The sequence below is a fragment of the Hypanus sabinus genome, chromosome 24 (genome assembly GCF_030144855.1).
Source record: "Hypanus sabinus isolate sHypSab1 chromosome 24, sHypSab1.hap1, whole genome shotgun sequence".
Classification (NCBI taxonomy): Eukaryota; Metazoa; Chordata; class Chondrichthyes; order Myliobatiformes; family Dasyatidae; genus Hypanus; species Hypanus sabinus.
Window position 1 is genome coordinate 17,188,601 of NC_082729.1, and position 19,023 is coordinate 17,207,623.

Sequence of the window (19,023 nt, forward strand, 5' to 3'; positions counted from 1 at the left end):
TAATGAAACTTAAAGTCCCATTCCTTGAGCTTAGGAATTCACAGGCAGCAAACCCAATACCATCACGTCTCTCAGGTCTTCAATGCCCACCGTTACTCTTCTAAATCTTCATTTCACTCTTTGCAACTTAATTACATGTGGCTCTAATCAGGGTGACTAAAGCTGCACACAATATTCTGGGTGTGAATTCATCAATGTCTTACACAAAAAGATCATCACATTCCAGCTCCTGTGCTAATCATCTTTGCTGATGGAGGCCAGTGTACCAAATACTTTCTTCCCCATCCTGTCCATCTGTGATGCCAGTTTTGTGGAAGTTTCAGGAAGGAAAGGTTTAAAATTGCAGGCGACCAGGGTTCAATTCCTGCTGCTGCCTGTGAGGAGTTTGTACATTCTCTGGGTGCTCTGGTTTCCTCCCACAGTCCAAAGACCTACTGGTTGGGAGGTTAAGGGACAATTTACAATGACCAATGATTAGGCTGGGATTAAACTGGTGGATTTCTGGTCAGCATGGCTGAAGAGACTGTAGGGACCTTTTCTGCGCTGTATATCAATAAATCCAAACATTGTGTCCTAACAGAACAGAGTGCAGACATTGTACAGTCACAAGCTGAATCAAACCTTTGATAACTGACCTCCTTTCTACAATCTTTTCTGAGCCTGAATGTTCAGTAAGGCAGCCATTCCTCAGTTGACTTACACAATTGACCAAGGTTCCCATGTAATTTTTGATAACTTCTTCATTCTCTCTGTTAGTTTAAGAGAGTGACGGGAAGGAGACAGTACGTCAGCTCCACGGGTTAGGTTTGTAAACTGGGGCAGGGTAATCTTGGGGAAATTAGTTACTAGCCAAGGTCGATTTGGAGAGCCTGTAAGAAAGAAAGTGAATGTATGGCATGTAGAATGGCAAGTGCCTGGAAACAGAATGTTCCTATTAGGGTGAAAGGTAATCTGGCAGGTTTGGGGAACCTTGGCAAATGTGAGATAATGAGGTTCAGGTTTGGGGAAAAAAAAACAGAAAACATACTCTCATTCAGGACGTTGGCATCAAACCAGCTCTTCCTGGCTACAAGAAGATTCAGAATCTTCTGAGGAAGGAAGCCAGGAGGGCAAAGAGAGGGAGTATGAGATGGATCTGGCAGGTGAGGTTCCGGAATCTCCGAAGAGGTTCTCCCGTTGTCTTAAGAGTGTTAGAGCTTCGGTCCCCTTAGCGATCAGCGGGGCTACCGAGATCTTGAACCCCAAAAGGAGGGTGAGTTTCGTAATGAATATTTCTCCTGAAAGTTTACTAAAGAGGAAGGTATGGCTCAAGATGGAAGGGAAACAAGAGGAGATGATACTGAGCTGGAAATCGAGATGCGAATGGAGAGGAAAACCTGTACTGAGAACTGTGCACCAGGTCCACAGTTTGGGCCGTGACTGTGCAGATCTGAACAGTGTGTCAAATAAAGAGTTAAAAAGCCCGACGGCTCAGATTGAGTTCACTGTCAAGTTAAGTCACTGCAAGTTTATTGTCATTAACAATATATATATGTGTAGACCGTCAAACGAGATGTTTCTCCGAACTCGAGTGTAAAGCACCGTACACACAACAAATGACTTATGAAAGTAACGATTAAATCTATAGATAGATTACACATAAATAAACAAACTAAAGTGCGTAAATTAAATATTGCAAGGTACAGAACAGATAAACCAGTGACATTTTAAATGCGTTGCGGCTGTGTTTCTGAGTCCGATCACATCGCCGGATTTCGCCGTCCCTCCTGTGGAAAATAAAAAGATTTCCCTGCCACAGGATGACCCGGTTCTCCAGCTCAGTCCTTAAGTAGGAATTAACCACAAATTTTTGGTTAATTTCAATATTACAGTCGGAAAACAACGAACATTCCGGCGGTCGCGGGTGAGGACGACATTAGAGTAGCAGTTAAACTGGTTTATATGAAATCCCTTTCCTTTAATACTGACCACACTTGTTTTACAACAAATAATCCGGCCTCGGACACAGACAGAGAGCGGTCTGGGTGATGGCGGTGCCTGATTTTAACTGGAATGGGGGTGTTTTTGAGGAGAAAGAAACACAGAGAGACAGAGTAGCCGGGAGCTGACTACAGGGTGTCTCCGCCCCGTCCGCTCGCTGCCTTTAAATGGCTCTGCACCGCCGCCTCTCGCTCCATTCCTCACTCAGTTCTGAGCTTTGAGAGTTTGTACAGAGTCGCCGACATGACCGAGACCGCAGCTGCTGAAGTTGCACCGCCAGCGGAGCCTGCCGCTGCAACCAAGGCTCCCAAGAAGAAGAAGACGACCGCCCGGACCAAGACAGCCGGTCCCAAACTGGGCGAACAGATCGACAAGATTGTGGCGGATTGCCGCAGTCACCGAGGGGTGTCTATAGTCGCGATAAAGAAGGAGTTGGCCGCAAACGGTGTCGATGTGGAAAAGCTCAAAAGTCAGATCAAGATGGTCATTAAAAGGAAATTGGAAAGCGGTTCCCTGGTTCACACCAAGGGCGCAGGTGCCTCCGGCTCCTTGAAGGCCGCTAAAAAGGACAGTACCGCAAAAATCGTGAAAAAAACGAAGAAACCAGCGGGTAAGAAATCACAGATCAAGAAGCCGGCGATCAAGAAAACTGCGTCTAAGAAAGCAGCAAAGAAATCTCCCGCCAAGAAACAAAGTGTTAAGAAACCGACGGCTAAAAAAGCGGCAGCTAAGAAACCGGCGGCGAAAAAGGCTGCGCAGAAGCCCAAGAGCCCCAAGAAGGTCGCAGCTCCGAAGGCGAAGGCGCCCAAGAAATCGGCAAAACCCAAACCGAAGGCAAAATCCGTGAAAGCCAGGAAGACGGCTGCCAAAAAGTAAATAAAAATGCATCTTTTAAAGACCTGAAACCAACGGCTCTTCTAAGAGCCACTCACATGTTCCACGAAAGAGCTAGAAAATTTACGGTTGTAGAAAAATCGGGAGGCAACTGTTAGATAGAGGTCTCTCTCTGCTCTATTACCCTGACGCTGTCTCTACTTCCCTCCGGCTCGCGGGCAGGTCAAGAACCGTGTGTATAAAAGGATACCGCAGCACTCGGTTTGCTATTGAGCAGCGACATTTCAGTGCTGATTCCTGTCGTCCTTTTGAAAACTTTTTACGGTTGTTTTCAGGAAAAGCCATTTAGTAAATGAATGCATTTAAATCCTTTCCTCCGAGAAGCTATTTGATAAAAATGCAAGCATTCAGCTATCTGAATGTAGCTGAAATTTGTTAATTCATGATTGTATTACAGTATAAGAAAAGCGGTCGCTATTGCAATAAGATTTTCTTTTCTTTGTTCTTGGAATTGGCGGGCGATTTGAAATTAAGCTGCAGTCAGATTGGCTAAATTCTGACCCCCGATCACCAGTTTCCATATTTGGTCACAGATAATATTCCCTACCATCTCCCGCACCCCCCACTCAGCCAGCAGTACTGGCCAGCTTCAAACTGGTGATAAAAAAGCAGCCATTCGGAACGCTGAGACCCTGTAATGGACATCTCTCTTGCAACCAATCACTGAGCTGGGGCGGTCCTTCATCTACTCTTTAAAAGCCGGATCCCGCTTCTGTTCCGACACTGTGTTTCAGGTTACTTTGGACTGCTGAAAGAGAATGGCCCGTACCAAGCAGACAGCGCGGAAATCGACTGGCGGGAAAGCTCCCCGCAAACAGCTGGCCACCAAAGCGGCGCGGAAGAGCGCTCCAGCCACGGGCGGAGTGAAGAAGCCTCATCGCTACCGGCCCGGCACTGTGGCTCTGAGGGAGATCCGGCGCTACCAGAAATCCACCGAGCTGCTCATCCGCAAACTTCCCTTCCAGCGCCTGGTGCGAGAAATCGCTCAGGACTTCAAGACCGATCTGCGCTTCCAGAGCTCGGCGGTCATGGCCCTGCAGGAGGCCAGTGAAGCTTACCTGGTGGGGCTCTTCGAGGACACCAACCTGTGCGCCATCCACGCCAAGCGAGTCACCATCATGCCCAAAGACATCCAGCTGGCCCGCCGCATTCGTGGAGAGCGCGCCTAAATTCGGCCTCGGCACCAAGCTCAACAAAAGGCTCTTTTAAGAGCCGCCAATCCGACAGTGGAAAGGGCTGTCACTACTTGTACACCGACACACCATTCCCAGTGATATAACCTCTTCCTCACCGGCAGCACGTGTTCCTGTCCCACATATCTGTCGTGTACTAATGATTTATTGTGGCAATGTTACCAGGGATTTGCAATTACTACTATTATCGAGAATGGGCTTTGGTAAGTGCAGTCTTAACCTTCAGTACCCAGTCCCTATTTTTAGACGATTTCAGGAAAGTTTCACGGGGACGCAGTGGTCTCGATGCTGTAATTCCGGTTCTTTCACACAACCAACTTTTTTTTACGCTTTGCAAACTAGCCGTAGCCGGCAGTTTGATAAGACAGACCAGTGCTGACGTTTATATACGGACCCAACAAGAAAATAAACTGGATTGGCTGGAGTTAAATTGCCAGAAACTTTAAAACGGACCATTTAGGCTGATGGTGAAAAATTATTCTTTCTTAAGTTAATCAGTCAATGCATATCGTTGCTGACTACGGCTATTATTTTTATTGAGAACAGGTTTAATAAATGCAGCTTTCCAGTCCTATTTCTGGTGGAGTCCAAAAGACAGGAGTAGAATCTAGCCCCTCGAGTCTCTCCCCATTCAATTATGGCTGATGCTTTTTATTTGCTCCTCCCAACCCCAGTTCCCGAGACCATGATAGATTCACTGGGACAAGTCTGCAGACGCTGGAATTCTGTGCTTTCACGGAAATATTATTTCCCCCACGTTACATACTCGCCTTAGACCGCAGTTTGCCAAGAGGGACCAGTGCATAATCTGATGAAGTTTGTACCCAGACCGAACACGAATATAAACAGTGGAAGCTAAATGTCTGGAAATATTCAACCTGCTGAGTGAAATAACACTTACGTTGTTACTGTAAAATAAATGTTGATCGAATTAGTGAGTCAAAGCATATGTTTGTAGGCTACGGATTAGTAAATAACTTCTTCGGTGGCTTTTCAGGTTATCTGGGGAACTGATAGTTACTATCGGCGCTTTTCTTTCTGCTCGCTGTTCTTCAGCAAATAAGGCGACTCTCTGATTAGCTTATTACATTACCGGAAGAATTGTGAATTTAATCTCCAGATCCTTGGGTGTCAATGATTACTTTCGTATTATGCACTGATTACAACAGCCGTGGATTATGCCGTGTTGCATATAGCTCTGCTGGATCATCAGTTTTGAAATGTCTGGGTGTTAGTCATGACCGTCTGCGTTGTGTTGGTAGGTCTTGTGTTTCTGCTCTGCAGGGGGAAGTGGATCAGATGTCATAGTATCTGCGAAGATTGAAGATGTCTGTGAATTATTGACTAGACTTCAGTGGTCGTGTGGATGATCATCCAACTCAGAATATATTGAAAGACTGGAACATCAAGTTTGCAAGATTTGCTGCTTTGGGTGGGAAGGAAATGATCAGATGACCCGGGACTATCCAATATGAGCTATGTTCCTGCATGGCTTTATCCATTATTGCTCCCTGGCTATTTGCTTCACCTGGGGCATATTTGAATTGCATCAGGTTATGAACGAACTATGACTGCAGTTTTCACCAATTATTGGTGAAAGAACTGGCTGGCATTGAAATGGGATTCAGAAATTACCAAAAACGGGACAGAAATTAATAAAACACATACCCTAAAACAATTAAACAAGAGGATCAGGAAATATGCACCACTGACACAATTTGTGATTACCGAGATGAAGTGACGAGAAAGAGGGGTCATGTTTCCATGTGTACAGTAGTTAAACTGGATGAGACATTAGGATTATACTGACCAGTGGACAGCATATTCTGATTAACATGAATAGGATTTGAATTGGCTCAAGAAGCAGCTCTGCTAGTGAAATAGTGAGTGGTTCTTATAAGAGCCTTTGGGTTTTTGGTTTGTTTTGGCAGCACTCTTCATTTGGAGCTAGTATACTTAGTCACTGCCTTTGTCGCTTCCAATATGGCATGCTTGGCCAGCTCCCCAGGCAGCAGTAGGTGCACGGTGGTCCAGATCTCGCAGGAGCTGATGTTCGACTGCTTGTTGTAAAGGGCTAATTAGGAAGCTTCACCTGCGATGCGCTCGAAAATGTTGTTCACAAACGAGTTCATGATGGTCATGGCTTTGGAAGAGATGCTGGTGTCAGGGTGAACCTGCTTCATCACTTTGTATGTATAGATGGAGTAACTCTCCTTCCTCAGCCTCCTGCCTTTCTTGCCAGACTTGACTGATAGTTTTGGCAGTGCTTAGTGCCCTTCTTGGGAGCAGGTTTCTGATCGGGCATTTCCTCTGTTGATTTAAGACCTAGAAATAAGCAGAATAATCTTTGGAGCGCAAATTAATTAGACAGCACTGACAGCAGAATGGTAATAAGGCATGGGGAATCCTAGAATTTTCATTAGCCGCTGGGAGAGATGAATATCCTGTCGAATTTATTTTGACCAATCCAACCCATTAACTAGTGTTATGTGTGCTGAACAAACCAGATGGAAATGGGGTCCAGAGCTGACCCCCGCCCCTGGAACTATGCTACTAATGAGAGAGAGAGATGATCAGAGGTAGAGGCACCTGCTACAGATAAGAAAGAGGGAGAAGGATGGTTTATGTATTATGGCTTCTTCATTGATGATTTACCTTTTGCTACAAGGACACTTCTTTGCTCGTTAACATTCCTGAGGAGACAGTAGGGAGTGGCCAGTTTGATGGACATAGAGTTGATGGATGGCTGGTACCCCACCATTGGGGGATAAAAGACTGGTCTGCGGGGACACCAACAGACACACCAGTGGACACTGAAAGAGTGTTGTGCACCCACAGGAAGGTGGGGGCCTGGAGGATCGGTTCAGGAGAATTGGCCCGGAACACAGTGAATGAAGGCAGACCGGTGGGGACTTGTGTGTGTGCCAGCCCTTGCCTGGGTGACAAAGCCATCACTGAAGAACGGTCTAGACTGGTACAGAAGGGTCATAATCGGTGACCCCAATGGTACAACGGAACAAGAAGACGACAGAATGTTTGCCTGCTGCAGCTGCTCATCTCTTGCTCGCTCTCTCTCTCTCTCTCCAACATTACAACACAACAACAACTACCTCAATACAAACTGAACTGAACTCTATGTTCTCTTATGACAATTCAGTTACCCGCTAGACTTTGATAGAGCTTGGTTTTGATTCTTATTCCTGCACTTCTGTATTTATCATTGCTAACCTGTTTTATATGTATATTGGCACTTTTGATACTGTATTGCTTAGTGTACTAATAAACATCTTTAGTTTCAGTCCCTCCAGGACTCCAATGTATCAGTCCATTTCTGCTGGTCTGTTAACCCAGTTACGGGGTACGTAATACTAGATATTAGAAGGAACAAATCAGAATTGCTTGCTCCACCAACAGAAGCCGCTCACATTTGGTTCAGGTAACAGTGCGGACTGGGAACCTTGCCAACCAGAGAGAGAATTGTGGCTGAAATTACACAAAGGAAAATGGAAAATATAGATGCACGTGGAATACGAACACATTCTGATGGCAAGTTGAAAGTAAATTTATTATTAAAGTCCATATATGTCACCATCAACAAGCATAATTCATTTTCTTCTGGGCACATTCAATAAATGCACAACAGAATTCTAACCATAATAGAGTAAATGGGAAACCATATCCAATTTGGGCATTCCAGCAAATGTGCAAATACTAAAATAAATAATAATATTCTACAAATAAGCAATATACCTTGAGAACTTGAGGTGAAGAGCCTTTGCAAGTGAGACGTTTGTGGAAACATTTCAATCATAAAGTGATTAATTGAATTTATCCTCTTTGGTTCAAGAGCCTGACAGTTGAGGGATAATAATAATTCATGGAACTGATAATGTGAGTCCTGAGGTTTGTTTATCTTCTTCCTGCTAGCAGCAGTGAGATGAGAGCATATCCTGTGGTGGTGGGGGTGGGGGGGGGGGGTCCCCAAAGATGGATACTGATTTTTTTGATGGAACTGACAGTGAGTTTTGCCATTCCAGCTGATCAACGTAGTTTCCACAAACTTGTCTAAAGAAGTTTATTGCGTATGAAATATTTAACATAGAACATAGAAGAGTACAGCACTGGAACAGACCATTCGGCTAACAATGTTGTGCCAAACCAGCTGAAAAGCAAATCAAAAACACCCGAAGACTAATCCCTCCTAACTACACCGTGTCCATATCCCGTTTTCTTCCTTACAATGATCACGAGAATGCCTCCACAATCTCTTCAATAACCTCTTTCCGCACACTGAGGTGTTTACCATCTGGTGCAGTAACTTACCTACCTTCAGACCTTTCAGTTTCCCAAGAATCATCTCTCACGTAATGGCAACTTCATACACATCTGCCCCCTGACACACTCAAACTTCTGGCATACCTTTAGTTAGGGCCTTCCACAGAGAAGACACAAGGAAAACTCATTCAGTTCATCCACCGTTTCCTTGTGCCCCATTTTTACCTGCCCAGCATGATTTCACAGCAGTGCGATAACTACTCTCAGCTCTCTTTTGCATTTTTGTAACTGAACAGACCTTTTTACATTCTATGTAATATTATTGGCTAGCTTACCTGCATATTCCATCTTTCCCTGCTTTATGAATTTTTAGTTACATTCTGTTGGGTTTTAAAAGCTTCCCAAACTTTATCTTCCCATTAACTTTGGCTCAACTAGATGCCTTTCCTTTGTTTCTTACATTGGCTTTCACTTCTCTTGTCAGCCACAGATGTGTCATCCTGCTTTTAAAATAATTCCTCCTCTTTGGAATATTTATATCTTACGTCTTCCAGATTTCTCCCAGAAATTCCAGCTCTTGCTGCTCGGGCTGTTATCCCTGCCAGTGTTCTTTTCCTATCAATGTTGTCCTGTTTGTCTCTCATGGTACTGTAATTTCCTTTACTCCACTGTAATACTGAAACATCTGACTTTAGGTTCTCCTCATATTGGAGGAAAATTCCATCAATTTATGATCACTAACCCCATCTTAAACTATGCGCAAATCCAGCAATGCTCATCCCTTAGTGGACTCAACCACAAGCTTTGCTAAGAAAAGAACCTTGTAGGCATTCCAGAAAATACCAACCTGATTTTCTCAATCTACCTGCGTATTGAACTCACCTATGAATATTGTAACATTGCCCTTTTTACGTGCATTTTCTATATGTCATTGTAATTTACAGACCATATCTGTTTGAGGTCTGTATACAGGGAGTTGTATCTTTGTATTTCCTGAATTCTACCCTCAATGTTTCAACCCCTTCCAGCCCAATGTCACCTCTTTCTAATGATCACACCACTCCCTTTGCTTACCTGCCTCTCTTTGTGATACAATGTATATCCTTAGACATTTTATAAGCTACTTTTTGCCGTGATTCAGTGATGCCAACATGGCATATATGCCAATGTGTAAATGTGCTACAAATTAGTTTACCTTATTCTATATACTGCATGCCTTCAAATATAACACCTTCAGTCCTGTATTCACCACTTCCGATTTTGTCCACCTTATGCACTGCAACTCAGCCTGTGGACTGCAGCCCCTCCTTGCTAGCAGTCTCTCTGCACACAGCCTCTATTTTTACACCTCATCCTCAGCAAGATGACTTCATTTCCCATCCCCCTGACAAATTAGTTTAAAGCCTATTGACCAACTCCAGTAAACCTGCTGGCAGGGATATTAGTTCCCCTTGGGAGCAGGTGTAACCCATCTCTTTCGTAAAAGTCATACCTTCTCCTGAAGAGATTCCAATGATTGATAAATATGAACCGCTGCACCAGTTCCTCAGCCAACTGTGTTGGCAGTCAGTCAACCCTAGTTTTAATTTCTCTGTCAATCAGCTCCAAAATGTTGCTACTCTGTCACACGTTGCCACACACCCCGCTCATCATCATTACCCCGACCACTGTCCGAAGTCCCAAGCTCAGCACCTCTGCTGAGACAGCTCTGGTTTCTGACTATTTCACTGAACAACTATTGGTCCCCCATTCTGCTTTCAGACTTTTGTGGATCGTGGTGTATTCTATCAACCCAGCAGTGTGCGACTCTGCACTCTTGAAGTAGTGAAACTGTCCCATAATGAAAAGAGCTGGTTTCGGAGAAGGTTAGCCACCAATATCAGTCGTCCTCAGCTAAGAAATGTGAGGGATGAAGAACATGGGGGACAAAACTGCAGTCAGGTTGTCATTTTCAGTCTGTAGAAATTCATGTAGGAAATAAAAAGGAAACCTCTGTTAGGAACCCAGCACCACGGGGGAGGGGGGAGGTAAACAGTAAGGGTGGATTAACAATGACTGTTGAGGAACAGACACACTGCCAGAGAACAGCTAGGCTGAGTTGACTCCACTCTGTATACTGGGTGTATTATAGATTAACTAGGTATCTGAGACAGAATTTAAAATAGAACTGATTTATTAGTCACAGATGCAGAATAAGGAAATCAGATCAACAGAAGAAATTCCTCCCATGCCCAGTGACCAAGTATTGAACTGAGTACAGCAAAAATTGCAAAATTCAACACAAACAGTTACTTTTGAACAAGCCTCTGGATTCAACTATGTAATGGTTAAATATCAAGCATGTAGCAGATTTAAACTTTTCCCTCAGTGTTAACTCAGTCTATCAGTGTGTCACAAAGAGGGATGAGTGAGTGAATTCCTTCCCAGTCTGAGCAGGTGAACGACCTCTCCCCAATGTGAAATTGCTGTTGTTTTTGTAGGTCAGATTATTGAATAAATCCCTTCACACAGTTTGAGCAGGTGAACAGCCTTCCCTCAGTTTAAACTCGCTGGCTGAATGAGTGAGTAAACCCCTCCCACAGTTCTCTATGAATTCCCTGGCAATGCATCATGTCAGATGCCAGACATAGTGAATCCCTTGCACAATAAACGTAGTTGAAGGGCTGGTCTCTTGTGAACAAATGCTGATGTGTTCTCCGTACCTGGTTACAGTCAATTTTACTGAACTACAAAAGAAAACTTCATTTCATAGGCAAAGTATGTTCCCAGCTGGGGTGAAATAATTTGTCATCTCCAAGGATCAATAACAGATATATTGACGTTACTAAGGAAATATCTGCCAGATATCCCACCTGTCCCAGAAGTTCCGGGAGCCTCCCACATATTGATAGTGTTTCCCTGACGTGAGAGAGAGAGGGAGAGGGAGGGCGAGAACACATGATGGCGGAGTGTTCCAAAAAAAGAAAATATAAAACGGACTTCACCCCAAACTACACTGAATTGTACTCCTGGCTAATAAGGGTGAAAAATAATGACAGTGTTGCTCGCTGCACTGTTTACAACAGTAACTTGTCTATTGCCCATGGTGAGTTAAAATGTAAGACCTATTGAGGTGAGTTTGACAGGTGTCATTCGTTCATTATCATAGCTACCGTTATTTAAACTAGCTGGCTAGCTGATCAGGAGCTGCTCTATTGCAGACATCCCACCTCTCCCGGACGTTCCGAGAGTCTCCCGCAAATTGTTGGTGCAACCTCCCCGAAATAAGTTTTTGCAGAGTAGGATGTCTGTATCTGGTTACTCATTAAATATCTGGACAGAGACAGCAAAACTAACATGTTGTTCTGTTTGAGATTCCACTGCACAAATTCTTTGCCATTGCTAAACTGCTAAACAAATTAGAAAATCCATCAATGCGTGAAGGATAATATCCCAGATGAGACAATTTTAGTCTCCATGTTAAGCTTTGTGAGCACACTGTTACAGCAAGTGATCCTGGAGACTTTCTCATTACTCTGGCTCCCTTCCCCTCCATCGCACACACACAAGTAATTAGCATTGTTAAACTAATCAGTGGCAATGCCAATAATATGAAGAGAAGGGCAGCAGGATTTCTCATTGGAGTGTGGCAGTTTTGTGATGTGAAAGCTGCAGGTCACTCGTTACCCAGGACAAAGGTGTTTGATATCATTATGTACCTTATGTACCCGGAAAGAATGGACAAAAGGTGTTCTCACGGACAGAAGAGTCCAGAAGAAGAACTCAAACAAAGGTGATTTTCTCAAAAATTGCAGCCTATGGAAGGATTTTGTTCTTTTTTTCCATGCAGCACTCAGAGACGGGGCGATTTCCATTGACGGGGCGATTCTCTATATTTTTGACAAGAGTTAAAAATACCTAAATCCTTTGATTTAGGTAGGTGGAGTAAGACAGTGTCTGAGAGAACCACACGCTTTCATTCCACCGTCTGTGCTTCCAAACACGCCCTGCGGTCTGGGGAGGGGGGGGGGGGGTGAGGGAGAGAACTGGTGGAAATGACTGCTTCTATACCCAAAAAGCACCACGAAGGAGAAACCGATCTATCTGTCACAGTGTCCCAGCAGTACGCATGCGCTAAAATGGCGCGCGTGCCTTTGTCCATCAGCAGAAAGCTTCCCGGGGTCTGGATATGGATCGTGGGACTGAAAGAGATGGAAATAACTGAGTGTCCCAGAGTGCTAGGCCCTGGCATGTTTCGGCTCACAGCAATTGTCCCAGGGTAACTGTGCAGACGCCGGTGCTCATAAACCCTGTTCCTTCCTGCGACCGATTCTCCCAGGACTTTTGTTCACTGCACACATGGGCGATATTGAGAACGAACAATGACCTTCACGCCTGCGCAGTAGACCCAAGGTATAAGGAGAGATTAAATATTTTAGGAGTTTATTGATTGGAACGTATAAGATTGAAGGGAGATTCGTGAAAAATATAAAATTCTGAGGAGATATATAAGATAAATGAGAGCAGGCTTTTTCCACTCAGGTTGGGTGGGACTTCAACTAGAGCTCATTGGTTAACTGTAAAAGGTGAAATATTTAAGGGGAACGTGAGCGGAAAATTCCTGACTTGGTAATGGAACTTTAAGTTGGACTGCCAACCGCCCTTAAAAGTCAAAAGAAAACTTCTTCACTAGTGTCGGTGTTGGCTCGGCCCGCGTCATGTTTTTGCTCTGCAGCGCGATCGGTGGCGCTGCCTGTGAATGGTGTGGGGATGTTGAGAAACAGTGTAGGTTCAGGTAGGGGAGAGGGTCTGGAAAAAGAACCGCAAATGGTGGGTTTGGGTGAGGGCTGGTTGGCGGGAGGAGGTGGGAATGAAATTGAATCTAGATCTGGAAAACGGAAATCATTGAAATGATTTCAAGTGAGGTATTTTGAAAACAGAGGAAACAATGTATTTTATATATTTGACCCGGAACAACCTTCTTCTATCAGTCCTTTGAAATCCACAACAAAATTGAAATCGATATATGGAATACAGATTGTGCTCGTACGTTAAGAAGAGGCAATGTGTTAGTCGTGTGCAAGGATAAGAAACAGTGATTGAAGACTTTACTTGACGAAAAGGTAATGTCTATGTTGCCTAATGAAAATATAGGGGTGTTATAATGGGTATTCCAGTGGAGATTTCGATAGAAGTTAAATTTTAATTGTTGGGAAGCAACGTTATGGAGTAAGGAGATTGCAAGTAGTCAAAAATGTGAACAGGATGGATAGTTTATCTATACTGATATATTTTGATGAGGTGAAACTCCCTGATAAAATTAGTTTGGGGTATGTTAGTTATAATGTTTGAGCTTATCTTCCACCTCTGCTTAGATCTTAAAAATTTCAGAGGTTTGTGCATGTTGTGACAGTATGTCATAGGAAAGGCGTAAAGTTGAAGTTTTGTATTTGTGGTGGAGAACATAGTGGAGCTTATAGAGGATGTGGAGTGCTTAAGAAGCCAGCTAAAGTTCAAAAAGTTAAAATACAGTTAGGTGTGTCTTAATCAGAAGGCTTGCAAAAAGTTGAACCGAAAGTTGATCAACTACCAGTCGGAGAACAGAATGTGAAGTCAGACACAATGTTGGCATCATAGTTCTCTTAATAAAAATATTTTTTAAATAAAATAAAGTTTGTGATGTTTATAATGGGTGTGGTGAATTGTGTTGCTCAGACATCGAGTCATACTGAGAAAATTAGAATTGTGAAAGCTGCTGAAGGTAACTTTTTATAACTGGTATTATGTGGGAAACTAAATGAAGCTCCAATGGGTGGTGTATCTGTATTTCAGTCTCCTTGTGAAGATACATAATGGGATTAAGAATATTGAAATGAAATGCAAGAAGCCTGATTTCTAATGGTCAAGATGTTAAGAAGTTTGTTTCTGATTTATCAAACTCAGCTGATGTTATATTTATTCAGGTATCCTGGCTATTACATTCAAATTTTTCTTTGCAAAATTATATTACAATTGAGTGTGATGGGTTAATTGGTAGATGGGGTGGGGTTGCAAGTTTTATAAGGAAAGGGATAGGATATAGTGTTGTAGATGTGAATGAAGTGTATAAGGCATTTACAGTAGAAGTACTTGATTCAACAGGTAGGGGTATTAAGTGATATGTTTTTACAACCCTTGTAGAAAACTTTTGTTGGAAAGTATATGTAGCTTTAGCTCACTAAGGGGTGTATGGTGTTGGGATTTTTTCATGGAATGATTGTAATGGTTTGGTTGTAGAAGAATTTTTAGATATTTCCCATCCTGTGAGTCTTAATGATGGGAGGGGTAGGAGATTTAATGTTCATCTTAGTGCTGAAACTGATATAACTGTACTTTTGAACATCCTAGCTGGAGTGAGTGGGATGTCATGGAAGATGAAACATTGGGGAATGATCATTTTCTTATATTTATAAGCTTGGGTTTGGATTTATAGGGGACAAGAGGCAACTTTTAAGAGGTGATCATTTGGAAAAGCAAATTGGGAGAGGTTTAAGGTTTTATGTGATGAAAGTCTGTCAAGACTGAATGTTGAGGATGATGTGGATTTTTAGAAACATAGAAAACCTACAGCACAATACAGGCCCTTCAGCCCACAAGGTTGTGCCAAACATATTCCTACCCTAGGAATTACTAGGCTTACAGATTGCCCTCTATTTTTCCAAGCTCCGTGTACCTATCCAAAAGTCTCTAAAAGATCCTATTGTATCTGCCTCCACCACCTTTGCCGGCAGCCCATTCCACACACTCACCACTCTCTGAGTAAAAAAACTTACCCTTGACATTTCCTCTGTACCTATTCCCCAGCACCTTAAACCTGTGTCGTCTTGTGGCAACTATTTCAGCCCTGAGAAAAAGCCTCTGACTATTCACATGATCAACACCTCTCATCATCTTATATACCTCTATCAGGTCACCTCTCATCCTCCATTACTCCAAGGAGAAAAGGCTGAGTTCACTCAACCTATCCTCATAAGGCATGCTCCCGAATCCAGGCAACATCCTTGTAAATCTCCTCTGCACCCTTTCTATGGCTTCCACATCCTGACTGTAGTGAGGCGACCAAAACTGAGCACAGTACTCCAAGTGGGGTCTGACCAGGGTCCTATATAACCTCTCGGCTCCTAAATTCAATTACAAGATTGATGAAGGCCAATATACCATATGCCTTCTTAACCACTGAGTCAACCTGCGCAGCTGCTTTGAGCGTCCTATGGACTCGGACCCCAAGATCCCTTTGACCCTCAACGCTGCCAAGCGTCTTACCATTAATACTATATTCTACCATCATATTTGACCTACCAGAATGAACCACTTCACACTTACCTGGGTTGAACTCCATCTGCCACGTCTCAGCCAAGTTTTGCATTGTACCAATATCCCACTGTAACTTCTGACAGCCCTCCACACTATCCACAACACTTCCAACCTTAGTGTCATCAGCCAACCCATCCCTCCACTTCCTCATCCAGGTCTTTTATAAAAATCACACATCGTAAGGGTCCCAGAACAGATCCCAGAGGCCCTCCGTTGGTGACTGATCTCCACGCAGAATATGACCCGTCTACAATCCACTCTGCATTCTGTGGGCAAGCCAGTTCTTGATCCACAAAGCAATGTCCCCTTGGATCCTTACTTTCTCAGTGAGCCTTGCCTGGGGTACCTTATCAAATGCCTTGCTGAAATCCATATACACTACATCTACTGCTCTTTCTTCATCAATATGTTCAGTCACATCCTCAAAAAATTCAATCAGGCTAGAAAGGCTCCTCCTGCTCTTGACAAAGCCATGTTGACTATTCCTAATCATTATACCTCTCCAAATGTTCATAAATCCTGCCTCTCAGGATCTCCTCCATCAACTTAACAACCACTGAGGTAAGACTCACTGGTCTATAATTTCCTGGTCTATCTCTACTCCCTTTCTTGAATAAAGGAACAACATTCACAGCCCTCCAATCCTCTGGAATCTCTCCTGTCCTTATTGAGGATGCAAAGAACATCGATAGAGGCTCAGCAATCTCCTCCCTCAACTGCCACAGTAGCCTGGGGTACATCTCATCTGGGCCCGATGACTTATCCAACATGATGCTTTCCAAAAGCTCCAGCACATTCTCTTTCTCAATATTAACATGCTCAAACTTTTCAAACTGCTGCAAGTCATCACTATTATCACCAAGAGCCTTTTCCATAGTGAATACTGAAGTAAAGTATTCATTAAGTATCTCTGCTATTTCCTCCAGTTCCAGACACAGTTTCCCACTGTCACATTTGATACGTCCTATTCTTTAACATCTTATCCTCCTGCTCTTCACATACTTGTAGAACGCCTTGGGGTTTTCCTTAATCCTGCCCGCCAGGGCCTTCTCATGTCCACTTGTGGCTCTACTAATTTCCTTCTTAAGCTCCTTCCTATTAGCCCTATTTTCTTCTAGATCTCTAACATTACCTAGCTCTCTGAACCATATAACCATATAACAACCACAGCACGGAAACAGGCCATCTCGGCCCTCCTAGTCCGTGCCGAACTATTAATCTCACCTAGTCCCACCTACCCGCACTCAGCCCATAACCCTCCACTCCTTTCCTGTCCATATACCTATCCAATTTTACCTTAAATGACACAACTGAACTGGCCTCTACTACTTCTACAGGAAGCTCATTCCACACAGCCATCACTCTCTGAGTAAAGAAATACCCCCCGTGTTTCCCTTAAACTTCTGCCCCCTGACTCTCAAATCATGTCCTCTCGTTTGAATCTCACCTACTCTCAATGGAAACAGCCTATTCACATCAACTCTATCTATCCCTCTCAAAATTTTAAATACCTCGATCAAATCCCCCCTCAAACTTCTATGCTCCATTGAATAGAGACCTAACTTGTTCAACCTTTGTCTGTAACTTAAGTGCTGAAACCCAGGTAACATCCTAGTAAATCGTCTCTGCACTCTCTCTAATTTATTGATATCTTTCCTATAATTCGGTGACCAGAACTGCACACAATATTCCAAATTTGGCCTTACCAATGCCTTGTACAATTTCAACATTACATCCCAATTTCTGTACTCAATGCTTTGATTTATAAAAGCCAGCATTCCAAAAGCCTTCTTCACCACCCTATCTACATGAGACTCCACCTTCAGGGAACTATGCACTGTTATTCCTAGATCTCTCTGTTCCTCTGCATTCCTCAAAGCCCTACCATTTACCCTGTATGTTCTATTTGGATTATTCCTGCCAAAATGTAGAACCTCACACTTCTCAGCATTAAACTCCATCTGCCAACGTTCAGCCCATTCTTCTAACCAGCATAAATCTCCCTGCAAGCTTTGAATACCCACCTCATTATCCACAACACCTCCTACCTTAGTATCATCGGCATACTTACTAATCCAATTTACCACCCCATCATCCAGATCATTTATGTATATTACAAACAACATTGGGCCCAAAACAGACCCCTGAGGCACCCCGCTAGTCACCGGCCTCCATCCCGATAAACAATTATCCACCACTACTCTCTGGCATCTCCCATCTAGCCACTGTTGAATCCATTTTATTACTCCAGCATTAATACCTAACGACTGAACCTTCTTAACTAACCTTCCATGTGGAACTTTGTCAAAGGCTTTGCTGAAGTCCATAAGTATTGGGGTTTACTACATCCACTGCCTTACCCTCGTCAACATTCCTCGTAACTTCTTAAAAAAATTCAATAAGGTTTGTCAAACATGATCTTCCACGCACAAATCCATGCTGGCTACTCCTAATCAGATCCTGTCTATCCAGATAATTATTAATACTATCTCTAAGAATACTTTCCATTAATTTACCCACCACTGATGTCAAACTGACATTGCTAGGCTTACTTCCAGAACCCTTTCTAAACAATGGAACCACATCAGCAATACGCCAATCCTCCGGCACAATCCCTGTTTCTAATGACATCTTAAAGATCTCCGTCAGAGCTCCTGCTATTTCTACACAAACTTCCCTCAAGGTCCTGTAGGAATAGCAGGAGCCTTTTGTAAGTTTTTCTTCTTAACCAGATTTATTACAGCCTTTGTACATCACAGTTCCTGAACTCTACCATAACTTCCCTGTCTCATTGGAACATACCTATGCAGAACTTCACACAAATATTCCCTGAAACATTTGCCACATTTCTTCCATACTTTTCCTGGGGAACATCTGTTTCCAATTTAAGCTTCGAATTTCCTGCCTGATAGCCTCATAATTCCCCATAATTCCAATTAAATGCTTTTCTAACTTGTCTGTTCCTATATTTCTCCAATGCTATGGTAAAGGAGAGAGAATTATGATCAGTATCTCCAAGATGCTCTCCCACTGAGAGATCTGCATGACCGGGTTGATTTCCCAATACCAAATCAGCTTCAGCCTCTCCACTTGTAGGTTTATCTACATATTGTGTCAATAAACCTTCCTGAACACACCTAACAAATTCCACCCCATCTAACCCCCCTATTCCAAGGGGATGCCAATATATATTTGGGAAATTAAAATCTCCCATCACAACAACTCTGTTATTATTACACCTTTCCAGGATCTGTTTCCCTATCTGCTCCTCGATACCCCTGTTACTATTGGGCGGCCGATAAAAATACACCCAGTAAAGTTATTGACCCCTTCCTGTTCCTAATCTCCA

General features: G+C 43.3%; 2 protein-coding genes and 1 long non-coding RNA gene across 8 annotated transcripts in view; all 3 read left to right on the top strand.

Annotated features, from left to right (window-relative positions):
- Positions 1-2,201: 2,201 nt before the first annotated feature.
- LOC132380515 (histone H1-like) lies at positions 2,202-2,866 on the top strand. Its single transcript, XM_059949393.1, has one exon. It carries the CDS (start codon positions 2,224-2,226, stop codon positions 2,854-2,856), a length of 633 nt encoding a protein of 210 aa, XP_059805376.1. The 5' UTR covers positions 2,202-2,223; the 3' UTR covers positions 2,857-2,866.
- A 723-nt stretch (positions 2,867-3,589) lies between these two features.
- On the top strand, positions 3,590-7,516 carry LOC132380518 (histone H3). The gene has a single exon (XM_059949396.1). It carries the CDS (start codon positions 3,633-3,635, stop codon positions 4,041-4,043), a length of 411 nt encoding a protein of 136 aa, XP_059805379.1. The 5' UTR covers positions 3,590-3,632; the 3' UTR covers positions 4,044-7,516.
- A 4,976-nt stretch (positions 7,517-12,492) lies between these two features.
- The window catches only part of LOC132380530 (uncharacterized), a 31,078-nt gene continuing 24,547 nt past the window's right edge, over positions 12,493-19,023 (top strand). For 5 of the 6 annotated variants that reach the window (XR_009507804.1, XR_009507803.1, XR_009507799.1 and 2 more), the window contains exons 1-2: positions 12,493-12,734; positions 13,313-13,444. This is a non-coding gene — a long non-coding RNA (uncharacterized LOC132380530). The remainder of the gene's footprint in view (positions 12,735-13,312; positions 13,445-19,023) is intronic. The other variant, XR_009507801.1, reaches the window with a different exon arrangement.